The sequence below is a fragment of the Trachypithecus francoisi genome, unplaced genomic scaffold, assembly GCF_009764315.1.
Source record: "Trachypithecus francoisi isolate TF-2019V2 unplaced genomic scaffold, Tfra_2.0 Lachesis_group12, whole genome shotgun sequence".
NCBI lineage: Eukaryota > Metazoa > Chordata > Mammalia > Primates > Cercopithecidae > Trachypithecus > Trachypithecus francoisi.
This window is the reverse complement of record NW_022681457.1, coordinates 108,899,031-108,922,110: the sequence shown is the minus strand read 5'-3', so window position 1 is coordinate 108,922,110 and position 23,080 is coordinate 108,899,031. Positions and strand designations below refer to the sequence as shown.

The following is a 23,080-nucleotide window of genomic DNA, read 5'->3' as shown; positions in this document are numbered from 1 at the left end:
GTAAAGGAAAGGACTAGAGATTTGGGTAGGGCAGTGGGCATACTAACCTCCAAGGGTCTCATGAGTTCAGCTCCATCAATCTCCTACCTCTCCCTATCGCCCCCCCACCCTCCCTCAACGCATCTAGCTTAGAGCGAGGGGTAATGGAAAGGATTCTTGAATCAAATCTCCTTCGTGCTCCTTCCTCTCTGTAAAACCTTGGGCCACTTATGTGACCTATGAGCCTCCGCTTTCCCATCTGTGAAATGGGGCAGGCTCGTGGGGCCTGGAGTAGTCAGCAGGCGGTAACCCGGTGGGCGTTCCCTGCGCAGTCCCACGCTCCCTCTGCCGCGCAGGCCACGCCCCTACCTGTTAGGCCGGGCCCCGAGGCGCCCCGCGGCGTTGCCATGGCCACGCGCGTACACAGGCCGGGCGGGCGCGCGGGGCGCCGGGTGTCGGCTGGAGACTCCGCGGGAGCGCGGCCGGGAGGCCTCGCCCGGGAGCGGGCCCGACGCCTCCCGAGCTGGCAGGGCTCTCGGCGGAGGTCGGAGCGCGGGCTTCTTCCTCCCGCCAGGTAAGTGCGGTGCGGGAAGGGGCCGGGGGCCGAGACCGGGGACCGGAAGGGGCGGTCCCGCGAGGACTAGATCTGGGAGGAGGAGGAGTGGCTCCCCGTCCCCATCCTCCCAGATCCAGGCTCCGGTCCCCAGGAGCACCCCAGTAGGTGCCCCAACACCAACCCCTCCTTTCCAGGTGCAGCCCCATCCACGTCCGCGGAGAAAGCCCCCAGGGGCCTTAGACCCCTCCTTGGCACCAGCCATGCCACTCTGGGAAGTACTGGCGGGTACAGCTGGGATTAGGATGGGCATCCCCGCCGCCCCTGACTTACGAACCACACCCACCCAACAGTCAGAGAGACTCCCCCCCTTGCCTAACCTCTCCCTTCCCAAATACAATACTGAGGAATTTCTAGGGCTCCCAGGCCACTTAAGATCTGGTAACACCGCAATAGAAATTTTGCTTCTCTATGTCACTTTTGACCCCTAAGCAGGGAGTGCAGATGACTGAAGCTCTTTTGCTCTTTTCCATGGTCGGTGCCCTGTGTCATAGAACTAATTTACAGAGTTTAACGCATCTAATCACTTTCTACAGTGTTTTCAGGTAGGAAAGTGACTGCACAGGGCAAGATCAAAGTGGGGAAATATGGCCCAACCCATTCAGTTAAAGAAATAGACTTTTTTTTTTTTTTTCCAAAATGTCATCTAGGATAAATACTGAAGGGGAAAATGAAAGGTGGTTACTGTCAGAGGTTCTTAGGCTACCCTGACTTACTTTTAAGCATTATTTTGTATTTTCATTCATTCATGATTTACTGAGTACCACTATGTGTCAAGCCTGGCAGCTCTAGGGGCCAGAGTTGGAGTAATGAACAGAACTGTGAGGAACCACAAAGGGTCTGAGATTTTTACACTACCTGCCACTGCTTAATGATGCTAGCAGAAGACCAGAGACTCCAGGACCAGAGACAAAGGATGTTATTACTCACAGCACAGCAGGCACTGTGAGCTTCATGTTTGCATTGGTTCCCCTTGCCCTGCAAGTTCCCCGGGGTGAGACAGGACAGCTCAGGTGGATGCTGTACACACTGCGAGTCTGTGTCCCAGCTAGGGAACCCCAAGCTCAGGAAACTCCAGTCTTTTAAAAGGGATTGCTAGCCAGTGCCCAACCTTTGCCCTGGAAGGAGATGACTTTTTTTTTTTTTTTAATTGAGACGGAGTCTTGCTCTGTCGCCCAAGCTAGAGTGCAGTGGCACAGTCTCAGCTCACTGCAACCTCTGCTGCCTGGGTTCAAGTGATTCTCCTGCCGCAGATTTCTAAGTAGGTGGGACTACAGGTGCATGCCACCATACCTGGTTAATTTTTTTGCGTTTTTAGTAGAGACAGGGTTTCACCATGTTGGCCAGGCTGGTCTCAGGTGATCTGTCTGCCTGGGCCTCCCAAAGTGCTGTGATTACAGTCGTGACCCACTGTGCCTGGCCGGAGATGACATTTTTATCATAAAAAAGTCTGCACTCTGCCCTGGATGGGGACACTATCCTTATCCTCTCAGGATATTTGGCCTGCAGATGTCCTTGGAAAGATTGTCAGGAACAAAATCTGGCAGTGTCTTTGCTCTGAAGATGGGTACAAACACAGGAAACCCGTGGGTAATTGAGTTTAAAACAACACAGTTCAGGCTCTCTTGGGACATATCTCAGTGAAAGGGAAACAGTAAACATGTAGCTAAGTAAAGAACAAGAAAATGACAGAGAATGATAAGCTCAAGGAAGGAGCCACAGCATGACACATGCTAGCTAGACAACGAAGTGACTAATGACACCTTTAGCTGGGGTGGTCAGGTAGCTACCACAAGGCACCAACTATGGAAACATCTGGGGGAAAAGCTAAAAAAAAAAAAAGCCAGTCATTCAGATTTGGGGTTTTACTCTGGAGGCATTTCCTGTGGCTTTCCCACAAAAGAGACATTTCTCGAAAGTTGACTTTAGATTAGTTTTACTTTAGTTTTGAATGTGGTGCTTGATAATGTAGTCCTCTTTGATTGAAGATTAATAACTCAGGCAATTTGAGGGCAACAGGACATGGTTCTTTTGGAAAAAGAAATGTCTTTTTATCCCTATTAAAGATAGCAGACTTAAAAATAAAATTCTCATTATATGAAAGTATTAATATTTCTAAGGATTTCTCATAGGCTTCAGAATTTACAAACTATCTGGTTTGTTTTATTTCTCTTACTCCCAAGGGTCTTTCCTTTTTTGCAGAGGATAGAATTCTGGTGTTAAGGGCTATCTGTTATTTCATGTCCCAAGTGTCAACAAAACAGTGACAACCTCAGTGTCCCAAGTGACACCTCTCCCTCCCCCCACTCAGTCACTCTCTCTGCTCCCCCATCCCACACCCTCCCCACCCAGCAGCGATGGAGGTGTGAAAAGTTGAGCTGCCTGAGGATTATATAGTGGTGACGTGCAATGGCTGTCTCCCTGCCCGAATGCTAGGGGACCTTAACCTCTCTGCATCTCAGTCTCCTTGTCTGTAAAGTAGGGACAATAATGACACCTACCTTGCAGGGTTTCTCTGAGGATGAAAAGAGTATATTCAAGGAAAAGTGCCTGGCACTTATTAAGGACTCCATAAATGATGACAGAGATGATGATGAAAAGCAGAGCCAGCCCTGAGAGTCCGTACCACCACAACTAGTTGAGTTTTGTTTTTATCCATAGTCCAATAAGTTGGCATTTCACTAACTTTTCAATTGAAAGGAAAAGAGAGACTGTTGTTCTTTGACAAGGCATTGAGGTGGAGGATATCACCCTGCATCTTTTTTTTTTTTTTCACCCTGCGTCTTTAGACATAATCTCAAATCAGATTCAAGGATCGAGATGAATTACTGTCAACATTTTAGAAGTTTCTGAAGTCACTGAAGTGTTTGTCTTAAAAGATGTGTATAGAACTTATTTCAAAATGCACCACAATATAAAATGGATGGACACACGGATAGATGGAAAGATATGTGATAAAGCACATATGGCAAAATGCTGATGGTAGAATCTAGTGGTGGGTACATAGGAGCTCACTATCTGCTTTTTTCAGCCTCTCTGTATGGTTGGCATTTTTATAGTAAAATGCTGGGGGGAATACTGTGCAGGGTCCTGATTACATGGCTGAGCTATAATCTTGATATTTTGCCTTTGAAAGTAATCTTTTTTCGGCCAGGTGCGGTGGCTTAAGCCTGTAATCCCAGCACTTTGGGAGGCTGAGGAGGGCGGATCACGAGGTCAGGAGATAAGAGACCATCCTGGCTAACACGATGAAACCCTGTCTCTACTAAAAATACGTAAAGAAATTAGCTGGGCATGGTGGCGGGCGCCTGTAGTCCCAGCTACTCTGGAGGCTGAGGCAGGAGAATGGCGGGAACCCGGGAAGCAGAGCTTGCAGTGAGCCAAGATCGCGCCACTGCACTCCAGCCTGGGCGACAGAGCGAGACTCCGTCTCAAAAAAAAAAAAAAAAGTAATCTTTTTTCCCCTAACTAAATAAATGAATAAATGCAGCGATTTAAAAAGGAAAACATCATCTAATGCCTGCCTCTCCAATGATAACACTTTAAGAAACTCTAAAAGCAGACATGTGGCATGCCTGTATTCCTAGCTACTCTGGAGGCTGAGGCAGGAGGATCATTGAGCTCAAGAGTTCAAGGCTGCAGTGAGCTGTGATTGTGCCACTGCACTCAGCCTGGCCAAAGAGCAGGACTTCATCTCTAAATATGAATGAACGAATCAAATAAGCTCTATGGAAGTTTAGCGCTCCTTGGATCAGAGTTTGAGAAGCCCAGGTTGACAACATTAATAAGAGTAGTACAAATGAGGGTTCGGTGTGTGCCAGGCACCATTCTAGATACCGCACGTGTATTAGCACATTTAATCCTTGCAAAACCCATTTTAGGATGGGTGTGGTGGCTCACATCTGTAATCCCAGCACTTTGGGAGGCCAAGGTGGGAGGATTGCTTGAGCTCAAGAGTTTGAGACTAGCCTGGGCAACATGGCAATACCCCGTCTCTACAAAAAATTAGCCATGTGTGGTGGTGTGCACCTGTAATCCCTGCTACTCGAGAGGCTGAGGCAGGAGGATTGCTTGAGCCCAGGAGATCGAGACTTTGGTGAGCCAAGATTGCTCACTGCCCTATAGCCGGGATGACAAAGTGAGCCCCTGTCTCAGGAAAAAAACAAAAACAAAAACAAAAAAAACCCCCACCCATTTTATAGATGAGGAAACTGAGTCACAGAGAGAATAAGTAACTCACCCAAGGTCACAGAGCTAGTAAGGGTTGGATTAGGAACACAGAACCTGAATACTTGGTGTGTCAGATCACTAAGCTCATACTAAGCTTGATGGGAGGTAGAGCGCAGTCATCAGTGGAACTCAGATTTGTTGTCAGGTTGTTTTAGCTTTTGTTTGCTTGTCTCCTGAGTTACTTAAGAAATGCCCTCTGTTTGATTATTAGAACCAGGCTTTTCTATGCTAGATACCATGGTTAGAAGAGATCATCTTCAAAAGCTGCAGAATTGTCCTTGTCATCATTGTTGACTCATCTATCTAATCCCCCCTTTTCTGATTTCTCGCTTTGGACGTGACTCTCTGGTTATTTCATTCATTCTAAGTATGACGTTGTTGAATAATTAGAGGCCTGCATTTTCTAACAGAATTCTTTCTGAAAACCTTATGTAGGGAAAACAGAGAGGATGAAAGCCTATCTAAAGAGCGCAGAAGGCTTTTTTGTCCTAAATAAAAGTACCACAATTGGAAGGCATGAAGATTCAGACCTTGTTTTACAGGTAAGAAGTCTTCCCACCTGTTCCCATCCGCTCCCTGACCCCTTCCTTCCCCCTTCAGCAGTCCTTAGTATGATGTGGACTCCAGTCTCTTGTACACCACAACCTTGGGCAAGCAGCCATACCTTTCCTTGGTGTGCTACCAATAGCCAGTTGCCACGGGTACCCCATTTCGCTGGCATAAGGAGTGAAGCTGAGTGCTGTGCAGAGTGGGATGTGCCCCATCCTTTGCTGAACACATCTGTCGCTGTCCCACCCGATGCAGAGCAGATGAGCCCCAAAGTAGAGCTTATCCCGAGAGGATTCTTGGCTTTGTGCAGGAAAGAATTCAAGGGCAAGCCAGGAGTAGAAGGAAACAGACTTATCGAAGCAGCAGTGTTACAGCTGTGTGGCTGCTCCTACAGAGCCGGGCTACCCTGTGGACAGAGAGCAGCAGCTCAGGGCAGTTTTGCAGTCATATTTATACTCACTTTTAACTGTATGCAGATTAAGGGCGGGTTTATGCAGGGAAGGGATAATAACTTTGGGATCATTGGATGCCATGGAAAGGGGAGATAACTCTTGGGTGTTGCCCTGGCAACAGTACATTGACGTGGCACTTTGGTGGGCAGGTCTGATTGAAAGTTGCTTTCACCTTGGCCCTGTTTTAGCTAGTCCTCAATCTGGTCCAGTGTCTGAGCCCCACCTCTGGAGTCCAGTGCCACCTCCTACCTCACACCTGTGGTCATCTCCCCAGCCTGATGTGTGTTTCAGAAGGTGGGCACGGAGCTGGTGCTTTGGCTTTTGCCTGCTCTGGGCTAGGCCTCTCTCCCTTTCAAGACCCCGTGTGGGACTGCTGTGGGCCTCTCAGAGGCCAGGAAGGCCATGGAGCTCCAGGCCCCAGGCTTAGCCTGGGCAGTCTTTCATTTCATTCTCTGAATTAGCTGTGGTTTGGTCCAAAGCCTCAGCTCACTGACAACCAAGGAAGTTGAAAGAAGGAGAATAATAATAAAAACAGTGGCTTTGAGCCTGTTTAAATATGGAAGGGGGTTAAAATATTGAAGTGGAAAGAGAAATGCCGTGGAATCTGTTTGTAACTGTGAGAAGCAGATGTCTTTCAGACCTCACTGTTTTTTAACCCTGCATTTTGAAATTAGAGATTCACAAGAAGTTCCAAAAATAGTAGGCAGAGATCACACCTACCTTTCACCCAGTTTCCTCCAATGGTTACATACTATGTGTGACTATAACAATATCAAAACCAGGAAATTGACATAAATGCTCTGTGTGTGTGTGTGTGTGTGTATGTGTCGGGGGGGGGAGAGAGAGAGAGAGAGAAGGACAATGTGTGTAGTTTTGTATCATTTTATAGATCACATGTGTATTAATAGATTTGTGTGTAGCAATCAAAAAATTGTCTCACCTCTTCTGCTTCCTTTTCCTTTCCATATAAATTTTAGAATAAGTCTGTCTGTATCTATGAAATGTCCTGCTGAGATTTTGATAGAAATTGTGTTTAAATCTATACATCGATGTGGAAAGAATTTATATATTTACTATGTGGTTTTTCAATCCATGAATGTGGTATGTTTCTGCGTTGATTTAGGTCTTCTTTGATTTCTTTCATGAATACTTTGTAGCTTTCAGCATACAAATCCTGTACATGTTTTGCTGGATTTATACTTAAGTACTTAATTTCTCCTTTTTTGTTTGTGATGGTAAATGGTATTATACTTTAAATTTCAGTGGCCACCTATTCATTGCCAGTATATAGAAACATAATTGATTTTTGTATGCTTATATGGTATCTTGCAACCTTAACTGAACTTTCTAGAAGTATTTTTGTTGCCTGCTTAGGATGTTACCATGTCATCTGCAAGTTAAAACAGTTTCATTTTTACCTGTTTGATCTGTACACTTTTAATTTTATTTTCTTGAGATATTGCATTGGCTGGGATTTCCAGTACTCTGTTGTATAAGAGTGGTGAGAGCAGTATAAATCTTTATATTTACCTTGTTCCTGATTTTAAGGGAAAAGCATTCAGTCTTTCATCATTAAATATTATATTAGCTATAGGGGTTTTTTTTTTTATAGGTGTTCTTTATCAAATGGAGAATATTCCCCCTGCATTTCTAGTTTTCTAAGAGTTATAAACGCAATCGATTTTAAAATAACTCAACATACCTTCCCTTGAGATTCTCATCTGTGACATGGTCTCTCTACAAGGACACAGAAAACTGTTCAGTGTACAAAGTGGAAAAATCAAATAAAAAGAACTGTAATTTCTTCTGTATCATAACAAAGGATAAATTTAAGGTAGTTTTACCTTCCGGGTGGCCAAGGTAGAGACAGTGATTCCTGTTTTGAACTGGACTATGATATTAGAAAACAGTAGTAATTTTTAAAAGCACAGGCTTTGGAGGTAAACCTGGATTTGAATCTCTTAGACCGTTTTCTGGCTGTGTGATTTCAAGGAAACTACTTAATCATGCTGAGCTCGTTTTCTCCATCTATAAACCACTTATTTCACAGGGCTGTAGGGATTAAATGAGAAAATGCATATAAAGTACCTGGCATATGGTACGAAGTCGATGACACCACAATCATTATTATGGTCGCATAAAATGGAGACAGAGAATTTTTGTTCACAGGGTTAAGGCGGGTATCCACTGATACTAACAAATTATTTGGAAACGGGAACTAATGAGGACAATTATTATATAGAGAGAGACAGAAATTGAGTAGCATTGATTGTATAAAAATAATTGACTGCTTACTGCTCCTTGGCCTTAGTTTAAAAAGTAAGTCACCACTGTCAGCAACAGTTCCATTGATTTATGAAGGAATCAGTTGCATTTCCAGAAGCATGAGCTTGCACTAACTCCCGAGAGAACAGATGATACATGAGTTGCCAAATGCTTTGTGAATAGACTTTTAATGGGCTTTTATATCTTCTCTTAGACAAATCCTCTTCCCAAAGCTTAAATCGATTTGGGAGAGGAGATTTGCTTTAAGAAGGGATGTGGGGGACACAGGTCTGTTTTGAAGAACTGAAACCTACAGGTGTGTCCATATTTTTCAGAAAATATTTTATAAGACAAGGTGAAAATTGCCCCTCTTCTGCCTTCACTGGGCCTTTCTGATTAACCCGAGAATCATGCTTGATCAGCTATAAGCCACCCTGAGTAATAATAATTCAACAGTCAATTTATCATTTGTCTTATTTGTGCTGTTAGAAGTCATTCCACTAAATAAAGTTCAGGAATCTTAAAAAAAAAAATCAGCTGTGAAATTAGCCAACATTTACACCTAACAAAGAGAGAAGATTGTTTTATTTACTTGGATAAATCCTGAAGAATAGGGAGCTATGCTTCTAAAGATTTATTAATGTAGTCATTTGCAAAGCTGACTTTTTTTTTGCTTGTTGATATTATAATCTGACATTGTTCATATATTCTGATAATGGAAGGTAATTATGTACCTATTGCTTTTTAAAAAATTGGGAGAAAGCAAACTGTAAAGAAGAAAATAAAAATCACTTGTAATCATATGACTCAGGGACAATCAACATCGATATTTGTAGAGTTTTGCCCTCCAGACTTTTTTTTTTCTGTATCATGAAAGGAGTTTGGTTTCCTAATGGTAATAGGAAGCCTGTTTTAGCCAGCCTGGTTTTTGCCATTATTATCACTCATTCATTCCACAGACATTTGCCTGGAGCCCCAGCACAGAGGTAAGCCTGGGGATACTCACACATGGTCCCTGCAATCAGGAAGCTGCTAGGAGAGAGACATAGGTCAGAGGATCTGCAGAGCCTGGATGGTTTCAAGCTTATGTCAGGGCTCTAAATGAAAGGAATATGGAGCATGAGAAGGACTTAACTAGACAAAGGGAGAAGGAACAGTGTGTGGAAAGGCCCTGGGGTGGAAGAGCATATGGAGAGCCTGATGAACTGAAAGAAAACCAGTGTGTGGAGGTCAGAGTGGGAAGGGGGAGAGCTAAAGGCAGGCAGGACTCCTTCCTGCCACCGTAAGAATGTTAGTCTTTATCTGAAAAACAATGGGAAGATGCCACTGACGGATTTTCAGCAAGTGGAAGACCTGTCTATTGAAATGGGCTCCCTGGCTGCCTTGTGCAGAAATCAGGAGCTCCTTTCAGAATCTGCCCCCACCCCCACCTGCAATGGACAGTGCTGGAATACCTCGGCCACCAGCCTTGCTCATTTCAGAGCTAAACCTTCTGGTTATAATCTGTATAATTTTATGTGGTTTTTGAACTGTGATGTTTATAGTTGGATGTGGCTGTTACTTGGACACTGATAAGAAAGGGACTTAATTCTTCCAGAAGGCAGCAATGTCACAAGCCAATGGTTGCTGGGTTTTTCATGTGCATGAGTGTGATTGTTAAACATGAATTCCAAGGCTTTCTGACGCGGTGGGGTTAGGCGAGGTCGGGAATCTGTCCATTTCTCTGCTCTGCAGTTTCTGGTGAGGGTCCCCATGGAGATGCTTCCAGGACCGAACCTTGAGAGCCCTGCCTTAAGGCTGCCCTCCCTCTCACTGCTCCATCTCCAGGGACTCCAGCTTCTCCTCTTCTGATGCCAGGGGAGCTCCTGTTCACTCTTTTTGTTTGTGTGTGTGTGTGTGTGTGTGTGTGTGTGTGTGTGTGTGTGTGTGTGTGTACTATTTCAATATACTTTGTTTTGAGGAAAAGAGAAGCAAAGGTTAAAGAATGGAAAGCTGGCTAGGCACGGTGGCTCAGGCCTGTAATTCCAGCACTTCGGGAGGCTGAGGTGGGCAGATCACTTGAGATCAGGAGTTTGAGACCAGCCTGGCCATCACGGTGAAACCCCATCTCTACTAAAAATACAAAAATTAGCCGGGTATGGTGGTGCACGCCTGTAATCCCAGCTACTTGAGAGGCTGAGGCAGGAGAATTGCTTGAACCTGGGAGATTGCAGTGAGATGAGATTGTGCCACTGCACTCCAGCCTGGGCAACAGAGCGAGACTGTGTCTCAAAAAAAAGAAGAGTGGAGAGCTGATCTTCTCCTTAGGACTTCGCCCTGCCCTGCCCTGCACCGAGGAGGTTTCCGGATTCCCTTTACAATTGACTTGCAGGGCAGCCCGAGTCAATGCAGTGCCGTGGCTAGGAGGATGAAGATCATGGAGAAAAGCAAAGGGCAGAAACTGCAGGGGGATGCAGGTGAAATGCTCATGCTGCTCCTCTGCCGTTTGTGGATAGCATCTTGCTAATTGACTCCTTTCTCTCTAGGGGAAATGTTCTCTATAGCACATCAGCCCCTTCTCATGGGATCAGAGGGTGAGGGCACAGGAGTGATCTAACAAACACAACAGAACCATCCAACCCAATGAGTCGTATCCCTTTGCCTGGCACCTGCCATTTCTGGGCTGCCTATAAGAACTATAAGAGCCTGCCTCAAAGTCTTTTTTGTTATTATTAAACAATGCTGCACTGAATACCTTTTACCCATCATTTCACAGACACGCGAGCCTATGTGCCATGTCAAAGGGCATATATGGCTGCAGCTCTGATGGCATCGACACACTGCCCTCCAGTGAAGGCTTACAGAGTCAGTTCCCCACCAGCAGTGGGGGCACCCCCTCCTCTCCCTAGTGGAGCATGTGACCTACCTGACAAATTTCTGCTTATCTAAGAGGCGAAACATGGTATCTGTGGCATTTTAATTCACATTTCCCATGGTATGTGTGAACCCCTCAAGTTTTGAGAGAGAAGGTGACAGGTAGACACGGACCTGGATAAAGATGCTCACCCATCCCCGGTCCTGTGATGAGATCCACCAAAAGAAGCAGGCCTGGGGGATGTCCAGCTGCCCGCTGTCTCATCAGGATGCGCCCATTCACCGTCCCACCTCAGCTGTGCTCACACACTCAGCCCCGGCTCCCCACCAGGCGTTCTGTGCTCTGTGATGTGCCTCGTCTGATCTCGCCAGTCCTCAGGGAACTTTTCTCTCCCCTGACATCACTGGTCAGTTCCCAACACAGCAATGCATGGGCCTGCTTTCCCTTCAGCACATGGAGGCCTTGCAAGAAGAAGAAGTTTGAAGAAAAGGACTAGATCATCATCTCTCTTTTTATTAAATACACATAACGTACAATTTACATCTTCGCCATTTTAAGTGTACAGTTCAGTGGCATTAATTGCATCCACATTTTTTTTTGGTGGGGGGATGGGTAGGGAGACAGAGTCTCGCTTGCTCTGTCACCCAGGTTGGTGTGCTGTAGCACAATCTTGGCTCACTGCGGCCTCTGCCTCCCAGATTTAAGTGATTCTCGTGCCTCAGCCTCCTGAGTAGCTGGGATTACAGGCATGCACCACCACGCCTGGCTAATTTTTGTATTTCTAGTACAGATGGGGTTTTGCCATGTCGGCCAGGTTGGTCTCGAACTCCCTACCTCAGGTGATCCACCTGCCTCAGTCTCCCAAAGTGCTGGGATTACAGGTGCAGGCCACCGCACCTGGCCTCACATTGTTGCTCTGCCACCACCATCCATCCACAGGAGCTCTCTTCATCTTGCAAAACTGAAACTCTGTTCCTACTGAGGAAGAATTCTCCTTCCCTCCCAGCCCCCCAGGCCCTGGCAGCCACCATCTTTCTGACAGAAAGTACTGTCTGTCTCTGAATTTGCCTGTTGCAGGTTCCTCATAGACGTAGAATTGTATGGTACGTGTCTTTTGCGACTGGCTTATTTCACTTGGCACAATGTTCTTAAGGTTCCTCTGTCGCAGCATGTGTCAGAGTTCCCTTCCTTTTTAAGGCTGAATAGTGGCTGCTGCATGTCTGTACTATATTTTGTTGATCCATTCATCTGTCAATGGACCCTAGGGTTGCCTCCAGCTTTTGGCTGATGTGAATAATGCTGCTATAAACATAACTGTAAAGGTCTCTCTCTGTCTCTCTCTCTCTTTTTAATGGAGTCAGAGTCTTGCTCTGTTACCCAGGATGGAGTGCAGTGGCACAGTCTCAGCTCACTGCCAACCTCTGCCACCCAGGTTCAAGTGATTCTCCTACCTCAGCCTCCTGAGCAGCTGGGACTACAGGCATGCACCACCATGCCCAGCTAATTTTTTTGTATTTTTAGTAGAGACAGGGTTTCACCATGCTGTCCAGGCTATTCTCGAACTCCTGACCTCAGGTGATCCGCCCTCCTCAGCCTCCCAAAGTGCTGGGATTATAGGTGTGAGCCATCACCAGATATCTCTTCAAGCCCCTGCTTTCAATTGTTTCAGGTCCATACCCAGAAGAGAAGCAGAACCGCTGGATCAGATGACAGTTCTATTTTTAATGTTTTGAGGAACTGCCATACCGCTTTCCACGGTGGCTGCGCAATTTCGCTTTCCCAGCAGCACTGCATAAGGGCTCCAGTCTCTCCACATCCTCGCCAGCACTTGGTATTTTCTGGGGTTTGTTGTTTTTACGGTAGCCATCCTAATGAGTGTGAGGTAGAAGATCATAATCTTTTGAGACACATTGCTGTCTCAGCTCAAGGTTCTTTTGGCTAGCACAGATAATACAAACAGCCACACCCCCATGTATAGGCTACTTATGAGGCATCTCGTGTGGTTTTATATGTGTTCTATGTATATGCTGTGTATGTGTTACAGAGCTGCATCCTCAAACAGCCCTATCAGGCAAGAACTACTACTATCGTTATTATCCTCATGTAAAGATGTGGAAATGGGGCTCAGAAAGGTTAAATAACTTGCCCCAAATCACACATCTAATCGGGGACGGTGGGGCTGAGTTTCAGACTTGGGGCTGTCTGATGCAATGCTTCTAGACAAAGATGCTTCATTGGTTGTAAATTTGGCTTTAGGGAACATCTAAAAATCTAAATATCTGAAATTCCTCGTGAGTCAGTTAAGATAATCGGTAGTGGGAAATTCCACAGTTTGAACTCCTAGGTGAGGATTATAAGCGGAACAGCGAAAATCACTTTTCTTGTGATCCTCATTGATGCAACAAACTGAGGTGGCGCCCTCTAGTGTGGGATTGGGGTAAAGAGGAAAGGTCGACCCAGGCTGCAGGTGTTTTCCTGGGAAGATGTGCGCTGGGGCGTGCATAGAGGACCCTTGAGGATCCTCTGTCAGCTGTTGGGGACAGCTCCTCAGAGCCAACCAAGCGGGAACTGCCTCTTATAAGAGAAAGCCTGGTTTTGCCAGTATGGTAGGTGAGAAAGGGCCCCCCTCTCCCTGCCAGGTGTAAGAAACAGTGCACGCAAAGATCTGGAGGTGTTGCATGAAGCACTTGGCATGGCGTGATGAGGGCTGGATGGCCCTGCCACTCACGTGCAAAAAGGCCACCTAAGCTAGGCTAAGTGTTTCATGTTTAACTTGCTGCAAAAATGGAACCCCCTCCTCAAAAGGCTTTGAGCCGGAGAGAAATTAATTGTTCTTTTGAAGAGAACACTGACAAGCGTAGGGAGAATGGGTGGACAAAGAACAGCAGGGCGGCTCTAGAACAGGGTGGTCAAGAGCATGAACTCAGTGCTAGGCCTCTTGCCTGTAATCCTGGCTCTGCCCTCTGAGTTGTAGGGTTCCAGGCAAGTTACCCAGCCATTCTCGGCTGCAACTTCTGTGTGTGTATGGCGGGGAACTGTGTTACGAGACTGAATTACCATGAAGTGCTCAGGACAGTGTCTGGCAGGTGGTCCATACTACAGTACATTTTGGTTATTGTATTCATTTTTATATTTATAACAATGAATATTTATTATCTCACAGTTCTGGAGGTCAGAAGTCTGGGTGGACTCAGCTGGTTCCTCTGCCCCAGGTCACTCAAGGCCAAAATCAAAGTATTGGCGCCTGGGCTCTTGGCTGGAGGCTCCAGAGCATTGTCTGCTTCTAGCCCCACTCAGTTTGTTGGAAGAATTTTGCTCGATGCTGCTATATAACCGAGGCCTCCGTGTCCTCACTGGCCGTCGGTTGGAGTCCAGCCTCAGCTTCAGAGGCCTCCCAATTCCACATGGCTCATGGCCTCTTTATCTTCAAAACCAGCAACAATGGGCCCAGTCTTTCTCATGCTTCAGATTTCTCTGACCTCCCCGTCTGACTCCTCTCTCCAACTCCAGCCAGAGAAAGTTCTTTGTTTTTAAGGGCTCACGTGTTTGGATTAGCCTCCTCTGAATAATCCAGGTGAACCTCCCTGTTTCAAGATTAGTCATCGTTATCATATCTGCACCATCCCTCTGCCATGTAAGGTAGCAGCACACTCACAGGTTCCAGGGATCAGGACATGGACACCTTTGAGGGACCATTCTGCCAACCACAGTTATTACCGTCTCTTGCCTGGACTCTGGCCATGGAGAGGGAAGCGATACTGTGGGATGTTGAGAGCTTGTCAGAGGAATCAGTAGGGTCACTGCCAGGGACAGTGGAGAAAGATGGAGGGTGAGCTAAGAGGAGGATGCTATCGTTCGCATTACTGTGGGTTTACTTTGTGCCAGGCACTGTTCTTTGCACTTTTGTGGGTATTAACTCGTTTAATCCTTTCAGCAACCCTGCAAGGTAGGGATATCCCTTTCCCCATTTTACAGATGAGGAAGTTGTGGCACAGACAGACTAAGGAGCCTGCCCAAGGTCACGTATGAAGGGCACAGAGGGCTGGGATTCGTGGTCAGGCTGTCTGGGACCGTGCAGGGACAAGGAGCTTCAGGAAAAGAGGACTTCCGGAATGGGGTTGTGAACCCGAGAATGATTAATCACTGCTCTGTCATGAGTGCCTAGCAAGTGGGCATGCGTTACTGTCTCAGCTCAAGGTTCTTTGGAGCCCTCGGTGCACTGGGGAGAAATGTCATAGACTCCATTACTCAGGGCTCTCGGAACTCTCCCCTCTCTCTCTCAGGGTTGCACTGATTCTGAGGAGCTCTCAGAGATACCCCATGAACCAGCATCTTCTCGGGGACTTGCCCATTCCTCAAGACTCCCAGAGAAGCTGGGCAAGGCTCCTACTGACAGGAGGGAAGCCGACAAACTTCCTCTTTCCCTCCGCTCCCAGACTCACAGTCTCACCAGAGCCCTGGCCATTTCCTCACATCTTTCTTCCTTTGAAAACCCCAGCTTGTTCTGTTTCTGTATTACATCCCTTTCCTGAGGCAGTGACAGGGGTCACAGTGGGGGCGTGGGATGGCCAAGGACCAAAAGGTAGAAAGAAATATGATTCGATACACACATGTGCTTGTCGTCCCAGACACTGGGGTGGCTGAGGCAGGAAGATCACTAGAGCCCAGGGGTTCAAGGCTGTATTATGCTTTGATGGTGCCTGGAAATAACTACTGCACTCCAGCCTGGGCAACATAGCAAGTCCCTGTGTTTTTAGCACACACACACGCACATACATACCAGTTAATTTCAAAAATGTTATCCTACCACACTGAAAATTTTGCCAAATAGTATCTTTTGTCAGTCCTTTGAGGTAGAGCTTATCACACTCATTTTTGCAGCATAGGAAGCATCCTCAGAGAGGCAAAGAAACTTGTCCCAGGTTGCACAGCAGAAACACAGCAGAGGTGGGACTTGAACTCAGGGCTTTCTAAGTGCAGAGCCCATCCTTCTACGCATAATAGCAAGCATTTTAACACCTGCTACTGAGCTAAAATATTCTTCTAAGTGTTTTTTATATATACTGTTTCATTTACTCTTCACCACAAACCCATAAGGGCCATTCTGTTATTATCCCTGTTTACAGATGAGGAAACTGAGGTCCCAAGGGAATAGATCACTTGCCCAAGGTCACCCCACTAGGAAGTAGGAGAGCTGGAAACGAGGTCTCACTATGTTTCCAGACTGGCCTCTAACGCCTGGGCTCAAGTAATCCTCCTACCTCAGCCTCACAAAGTGCTGGGATTCCAGGTGTAAGCCACCCTGCCCAGCCACAATACGTATTTTGTGATTGCTTTATTTCACTAGCATATGTTCTCATGGTTCATCCATGTTGTGGCATTTTCTTTTAAAAGCTAAATAACATCCATTGTTTGGATGGACCACATTTTGTTTATCCTTTTATCTGTCCATGGACACCTGGGTTGCTTTCATCTTTTGGCTCCTGTGAATAATGCTGCCAGGAACATGACTGTACAAATGTCTCTTTGAGACCCTACTTTCAATTCTTTTGAATAGATACCCGGAAGTGGCATTGCCAGATCATATGGTAATTCTATTATTAAATTTTTGAGGAACCACAATATTGTTTCCACAGTGACTGCACTATTTTACATTCCCAGCCACAGTGCACGAGGGTTTAATATCTCCACATCCTTGCCAACATTTATTTTCTGTGTTTTTATAGTAGCCATCCTAATGGGTGCAAAGTGGTATCTCCTTGTGGTTTTGGTTTGCATTTCTTAATGATTTGTGATCTTGAGCATTCTTTTCATATGCTTGTTGGCCATTTGTGTATCTTCTTTGGAGAAAGTCCATTTGCACATTTGTGATAGGGTTATTTTGGTTTTGTTACTGTTGAGTTGTGGGGTTCTTTCTATATCATGGATGTTAACCCCTTTTCAGAGGTGTGATTTGTAAATATTTTCTTCCATTCTGTAGGTTGCCTTTTCAGTATGTTGAGTGTATCCTTCGATACACAGAAGTTTTCATGTTAATGTCGTCCAGTTTATCTATGTTTACTTTTGTTGCCTGTGTTCTCAGTGTCATTGCCAAGAAATAAGTGTCAAATCTATTGTCCTGAAGCTTTTCTTCTATGTTTTCTCTTAAGAGTTTTATAGTGTTAGCTCTTATGTTTAGATCGTTGATCCATTTTGAACTAATTTTTGTTTATGGTGTAAGTTAAGGATCCAGCTTTATTCTTTTTTTTTTTTTTTTCTGAGACAGAGTCTTGCTCTGTCGTCCAGGCTGGAGTGCAGTGGCGCCATCTCTGCTCACTGCAAGCTCCGCCTCCCGGGTTCACGCCATTCTCCTGCCTCAGCTCCTGAGTAGTTGGGACTACAGGCGCCCGCCACCACGCTCGGCTAATTTTTTGTATTTTTAGTGGAGACGGGGTTTCACTGTGTTAGCCAGGATGGTCTCGATCTCCTGACCTTGTGATCTGCCCACCTCAGCCTTCCAAAGTGCTGGGATTACAGGTGTGAGCCACTGTGCCTGGCCTAGTTTCATTCTTTTACTAATACATGTGGATATCCAATTTTCCCAGCATCATTTGTTCCAAAGACTGTCCTTTCCACCATTGAATAGTATTGACACCCTTGTCGAAAATGATTTGACCATATATGCAAAGGTTTATTTGGGGGCTTTCTAATCTGTTTCCCTGTGTGTGTGTCTGGCATAAATACCAGGCCCATACTATTTGGATTACTCTCTCTTTTTAATAACTTTTGAAACCAGGAAGTATGACACTTCCAACTGTTGTTCTTTTTCAAGATTGTTTTGGCTCTTCAAGTTTCCTTCGAGAATCCATATACATTTTAGAATAAAATTCTCTATTTCTGGGGAACAAAGAACACCATTGGGATTTTGATAACGATTGCATTCAATCTATAGGTTACTTGGATAGTATTGATATTCTAAACAATATTAGGTCTTCCAATTCATGAACATGGGTTGTCTTTCCATTTATTTGTGTCTTCCTTAATTTCTTTCAGCAACATTGTGTAGTTTTCAATGAACAAGTCTGTTGCCTCCTTGGTTAAGTTTATTTCTAATATTTTATTCTTTTTGATGCTATTGTAAATGGAATTTTCTTATTTTACTTTTTGGCTTGTTCATTATTGAAGGGGTGGCCTGCCCCTCCACATCTGTGGGCATTTCTCGTTAGGTGGAACGAGATACTTGAGAAAAGAAATGAGACACAGAGACAAAGTATAGAGAAAGAAAAAGTGGGCCCAGGGGACCTGCGCTCAGCATACAGAGGACCTGGGCCAGCACTGGTCTCTGAGTTCCCTCAGTATTTATTGATCATTATCTTTACCATCTCGGAAAAGGGGAAGTGGCAGGATAATAAGATCATAGTAGGGAGGTCAGCAGTAAGACATATGAATAAAGATCTCTGTGACATGAATACGTTTAAGGAAAAGTGCTGTGCCTTGATATGCATATGCAAACATTTCCATAAACCTTTTTAGCGCATAAAGAGCAGCATTGCTGCTAGCAAGTCCCACCTTCAGCCTAAGGAGGTTTTCTCCCATCTCAATAAATAGGACATACAATTGGGTTTTACACCGAGATGTTCCATTGCCCAGGGACGGGCAGGAGACAGATGCTTTTCTCTATCTCAACTGCCAAGAGGCCTTCTTTCCTTTTATACTAATCCTCCTCAGCACAGACCCTTCATGGGTGTCAGGCTGGGTGACGATCAGGTCTTTCCCTTCCCACGAGACCATATTTCAGACAATCACATGGGGAGAAACCTTGGGCAATACCTAGCTTTCCTAAGCAGAGGTCCTTGCGACCTTCGACCTTTGACAGTGTATGTGTCCCTGGGTACTTGAGATTAAGAGAATGGTGATGACTTTTCACAAGCATACTGCCTTCAGGCACTTGTTTAACAAAGCACACCCTGCACAGCCCCAAATCCATTAAACCTTGAGTCACCACAGCACAAGTCTCTTGCAAGGACAAGGTTGGGGGTAGGGCCACAGATTAACAGCATCTCAAATACAGAACAAAATGGAGTCTCTTATGTCTACTTCTTTCTATATAGACACAGTAACAGTCTGATCTCTCTTTCTTTTCCCCACACATTATTAGTGTATAGAAATACCAGTGATTTTTGCGTGCTGATTTTGTATCCTGCAACTTCACTGAATTCACTTATGAATTATTTATTATGAAATATTCATAAATAAATTATTTATTATGAATATTTATGAATTCAGTGTTGTACTTATATGTGTATGTGTTTGTGTGTGTGTGTAATCTTTAGGGCTTTCTACATATAAAAATCATGTTGTCCGACAATAGAGGTAATTTTACTTCTGGAATATATTGAATGCCTTTCACTTCTTTTTCTTTTCTAACTGCTCTGGCTAGGACTTCCAGTACTATTTCTTTTTTTTTTTTTTTTTGAGACGGAGTCTCGCTCTGTCGCCCAGGCTGGAGTGCAGTGGCCGGATCTCAGCTCACTGCAAGCTCCGCCTCCCGGGTTTATGCCATTCTCTCGCCTCAGCCTCCCAAGTAGCTGGGACTACAGGCGCCCGCCATCTCACCCAGCTAATTTTTTGTATATTTTTTTTTTAGTAGAGACGGGGTTTCACCGTGTTAGCCAGGATGGTCTCGATCTACTGACCTCGTGATCCGCCCGTCTCGGCCTCCCAAAGTGCTGGGATTACAGGCTTGAGCCACCGCGCCCGGCCAGTACTATTTCAAATAGAAGTGGTGAGGGTGGGCATCTTTATCTTGTTCCTGGTCTTAGAGGAAAAGTCTTAGTCTTTCACCATGGAGAATTATGTTACCTATGGACTTTTCATATATGGCCTTTATTATGTTGATGTAGTTTTCTTCTATTTAGTTTTTTTTTTTTTTTTTTTTTTTTAGTGTTTTTGTCATGGAAAGAGTGTTAAATTTTGCCAAGTGCTTTTTCTCCATCAGTCAAGATAGTCATCTGGTTTTTCCTTTTCATTCTGTTAATGTGTTATATTACACAGATTGATTTTCATGTTGAACCATCCCTGCATTCCAGGAATAAATCCCACTTGGTCATGGTGTATAATCCTTTTAATAAGCTGTTGAATTCTGTTTGCTAATAGTTTGTTGAAGATTTTTGCATCAGTATTCATTAGGGATATTGGTCTATAGTTTTCTTCTAATGTCTTTGTCTGATTTTAGTGACAGGGTAATGCTGGTCTCTCACTTTGCCTTTTGAGTCTCAGCTTCTCCAGCTGTAATATGGAGATGATAGTAGAACTCCCTGTAAAGGGCTGTTTTGCAGATTAAATGAGGGAAGGAATACAAAGTGCTTTGGTAAGTCCCAGTTCACAGGAAGTTCCCAAAATATGTTAGCTGCTGCTAATAATAAAAACAGAACAGCAGTTAATCTCATAATGAGACAGCTCAGCAGAGTGGAGCTTATACATTCAGCCTATGTTAGCAGCAGAGCTTTCTACCAACATCAGTTTTTTGTAGTTACCTAAATACAGGAGGGAGTGATATTATCAGGCAGTTCTCAGAAACTCTCCCTTGGTCTAACACGAGGCAGAGGCTTGTCCCATTTTGTGGTATCATCCAAAACTTCCTGCTGGCTTTAATTTCTTTTCTTTTCTTTTCTTTTTTTTTGAGACGGAGTCTTGCTCTGTCTCCCAGGCTGGAGTGCAGTGGCATGATCTCCACTCACTGCAAGCTCCACTGCCCGGGTTCACACCATTCTCCTGCCTCAGCCTCCGAGTAGCTGGGACTACAGGCACCCGCCACTGCGCCTGGCTAATTTTTTTTTTTATGTATTTTTAGTAGAGACAGGGTTTCACCGTGTTAGCCAGGATGGTCTCGATCTCCTGACCTCGTGATCCGCCTGTCTCGGCCTCCCAAAGTGCTGGGATTACAGGCGTGAGCCACCGAGCCCGGCCTGGCTTTGATTTCTTAATCACAGCTTGACAGCTTTTGAGGAGCTGAAAGTAGTGGGATTTGGGAAGAGAAGAACAAAATGTAACACATAGAAATTATCTCTTTGATGAGTTATTGAGAGTTCATAGGCTGGGTGCAGTGGCTCATACCTATAATCCCAGCACTTTTGGAGGCTGAGGCAGGTGGATCACTTGAGATCCGGAGTTTGAGACCAGCCTGGCTAACATAGTGAAACCCTGTCTCTACTAAAAATACAAAATTAGCTGAGTGTGGTGGCACGCCCCTGTAATCCCAGCTACTTAGGAGGCTGAGGCAGGAGAATCGCTTGAACCTGGGAGGCAGAGGTTGCAGTGAGGCAGGATCGCATCACTGCACTCCAGCCTGGGTGACAGAGCAAGACTCCGTCTCAAAAAAAAAAAAAAAAAAGAGAGAGAGTTCTTAGAACTCAAAGAAATGTGGTCAATAGGAATGGAGATGAAGATGATGTGGGTACCATTTCCCAAAGAGCTAATATATTTTCATGTTTATTTAATAAACTTTATTTGTTTGTTTGTTTGTTTTGAGACCGGGTCTCGCTCTGTTGCCCAGGCTGGAGTGTGGTGCTGCCATCATGGCTCACTGCAGCTTCAACTTCCTGTGCCAAAGCAGTCCTCCCACCTCAGCCTCCCAAGTAGTTAAGACCACAGGTGTGCACAACCACAGCTGGCTAATTTTTTTTTATGTTTGTAGAGATAGGGTCTCCCTATGTTGCCCAGGCTGATCGTGAACTCCTGGGTTCAAGCCTCCTGTCTCGGCCCCACAAAGTGCTGGCATTTCAGGCATGAGCCAACATGCCTGGCCTAGACTTTTTTTTTTTTTTTAGCAGTTATAAGTTCACAGAAAGTTGAGCAGATAGTACAGAGAGTTCCCACATATAACAACCCCTCCCCCACCACACTCACACATAAAAACACACACAGTTTCCCCTATCATTAACATCTTCCTTACCATGGTACATTTCTTTCAATTGATGAATCAATATTCATATGCCATTATTAACTCAAGCCCAGAGTTTAAATTAGGATTCATTCTTCACATTATAACGTTCTGTGGGTTTTGACATAGGCATAATATCAGGTATTCACCAGTACAGAATCATACAGAATAGTTGCACTGCCTTAAAGTTCCCCTGTGCCTTACCTGCTCAACACAGCCCCCCACCTTCCCATGAACCCTGGCAACCACAAATCTGTCTATAGTTTTATCTCTTTAAAAGTTTCATGTAGTTGAAATCTTACAACATGTAGCCCTTTTAGATTAGCTTTTTTCACTAAGCAAGATGCATTTAAAGTTCCTCTGTATCTTTTAGTGGCTTGAGAGCTCCCTTCTTTTTATCATTGACTAATGTTTCACTGTATGTATGTACCAGTTTGTTTATCCATTTACCTTCCGAAGAACATTTTGGTTGCTTCCAGTTTTTGGCAATTATGAATAAAGATGCTATAAACATGTATCCAAAATAAATGAGTCTTAAAACCCAACAATAAGAAAACAGCCCAAATTAAAGATGGACAAAAGATCTGAACAGATACTTTGCCAAAGAAGATATACAGATGGCAAATAAGCATATAAAAAGATTTTAAACATATTTCACTTGGTAATTACAAATAAAAGAATATAGCTCCCCATTTATTTTTTTCTTTAGCCTCTTGATGCAATGGATTGCATTAATTGATTTTCAAACACCAAATCAGTTCTCAAATACCTGGAATAAATCCAATCCAATGGTTGTGGTGTATAATTAGTTTTTTAGTGTTGGATTATATTCGCTAATATTTTGTTGAAGACTTTGCGTCTATGTGAGAGAGATTGGCTTGTAGTTTTTCTTCCTTGTAATGTCTTTATCTTGATTGAGTATTCAGGTGATATTGGCCTCCCAGAATAAGTTAGGAAGTATTCCCCCTGCTTCTATTTTCTAGAAGAGATTGTAGGGAGCTGGTATCATTTCTTCCTTAAATTTTTGATAGAATTCACCAGGGAACCCATCTGGGCCTGGTGCTTTCTGTTTTAGAAGGTTATTAACTATTGATTCAAATTCTTTAATAAATAAGGGCCCAGATCATCTATTCCTCTTTGTATGAGTTTGGGTAGGTTGTGTCTCAAGAAATTGGTTCATTTCATCTAAGTTATCAAATTTGTGGACAGAGAGCTGT

The 23,080-nt window shown here is 44.6% G+C and overlaps 1 protein-coding gene across 11 annotated transcripts in view; it reads left to right on the top strand.

Moving 5' to 3' along the window:
• Window positions 1–397: 397 nt before the first annotated feature.
• FHAD1 (forkhead associated phosphopeptide binding domain 1) overlaps window positions 398–23,080 on the top strand; it is a 160,791-nt gene continuing 138,108 nt past the window's right edge. For all 11 annotated transcript variants that reach the window (XR_004441076.1, XR_004441077.1, XM_033228219.1 and 8 more), the window contains exons 1-2: window positions 398–553; window positions 5,258–5,364. Coding sequence is in view for 9 of the 11 variants with exons in the window: in XM_033228219.1 (XP_033084110.1) it covers window positions 5,272–5,364 (93 nt within the window). In the remaining 2 variants the exon portion in view is untranslated. The remainder of the gene's footprint in view (window positions 554–5,257; window positions 5,365–23,080) is intronic.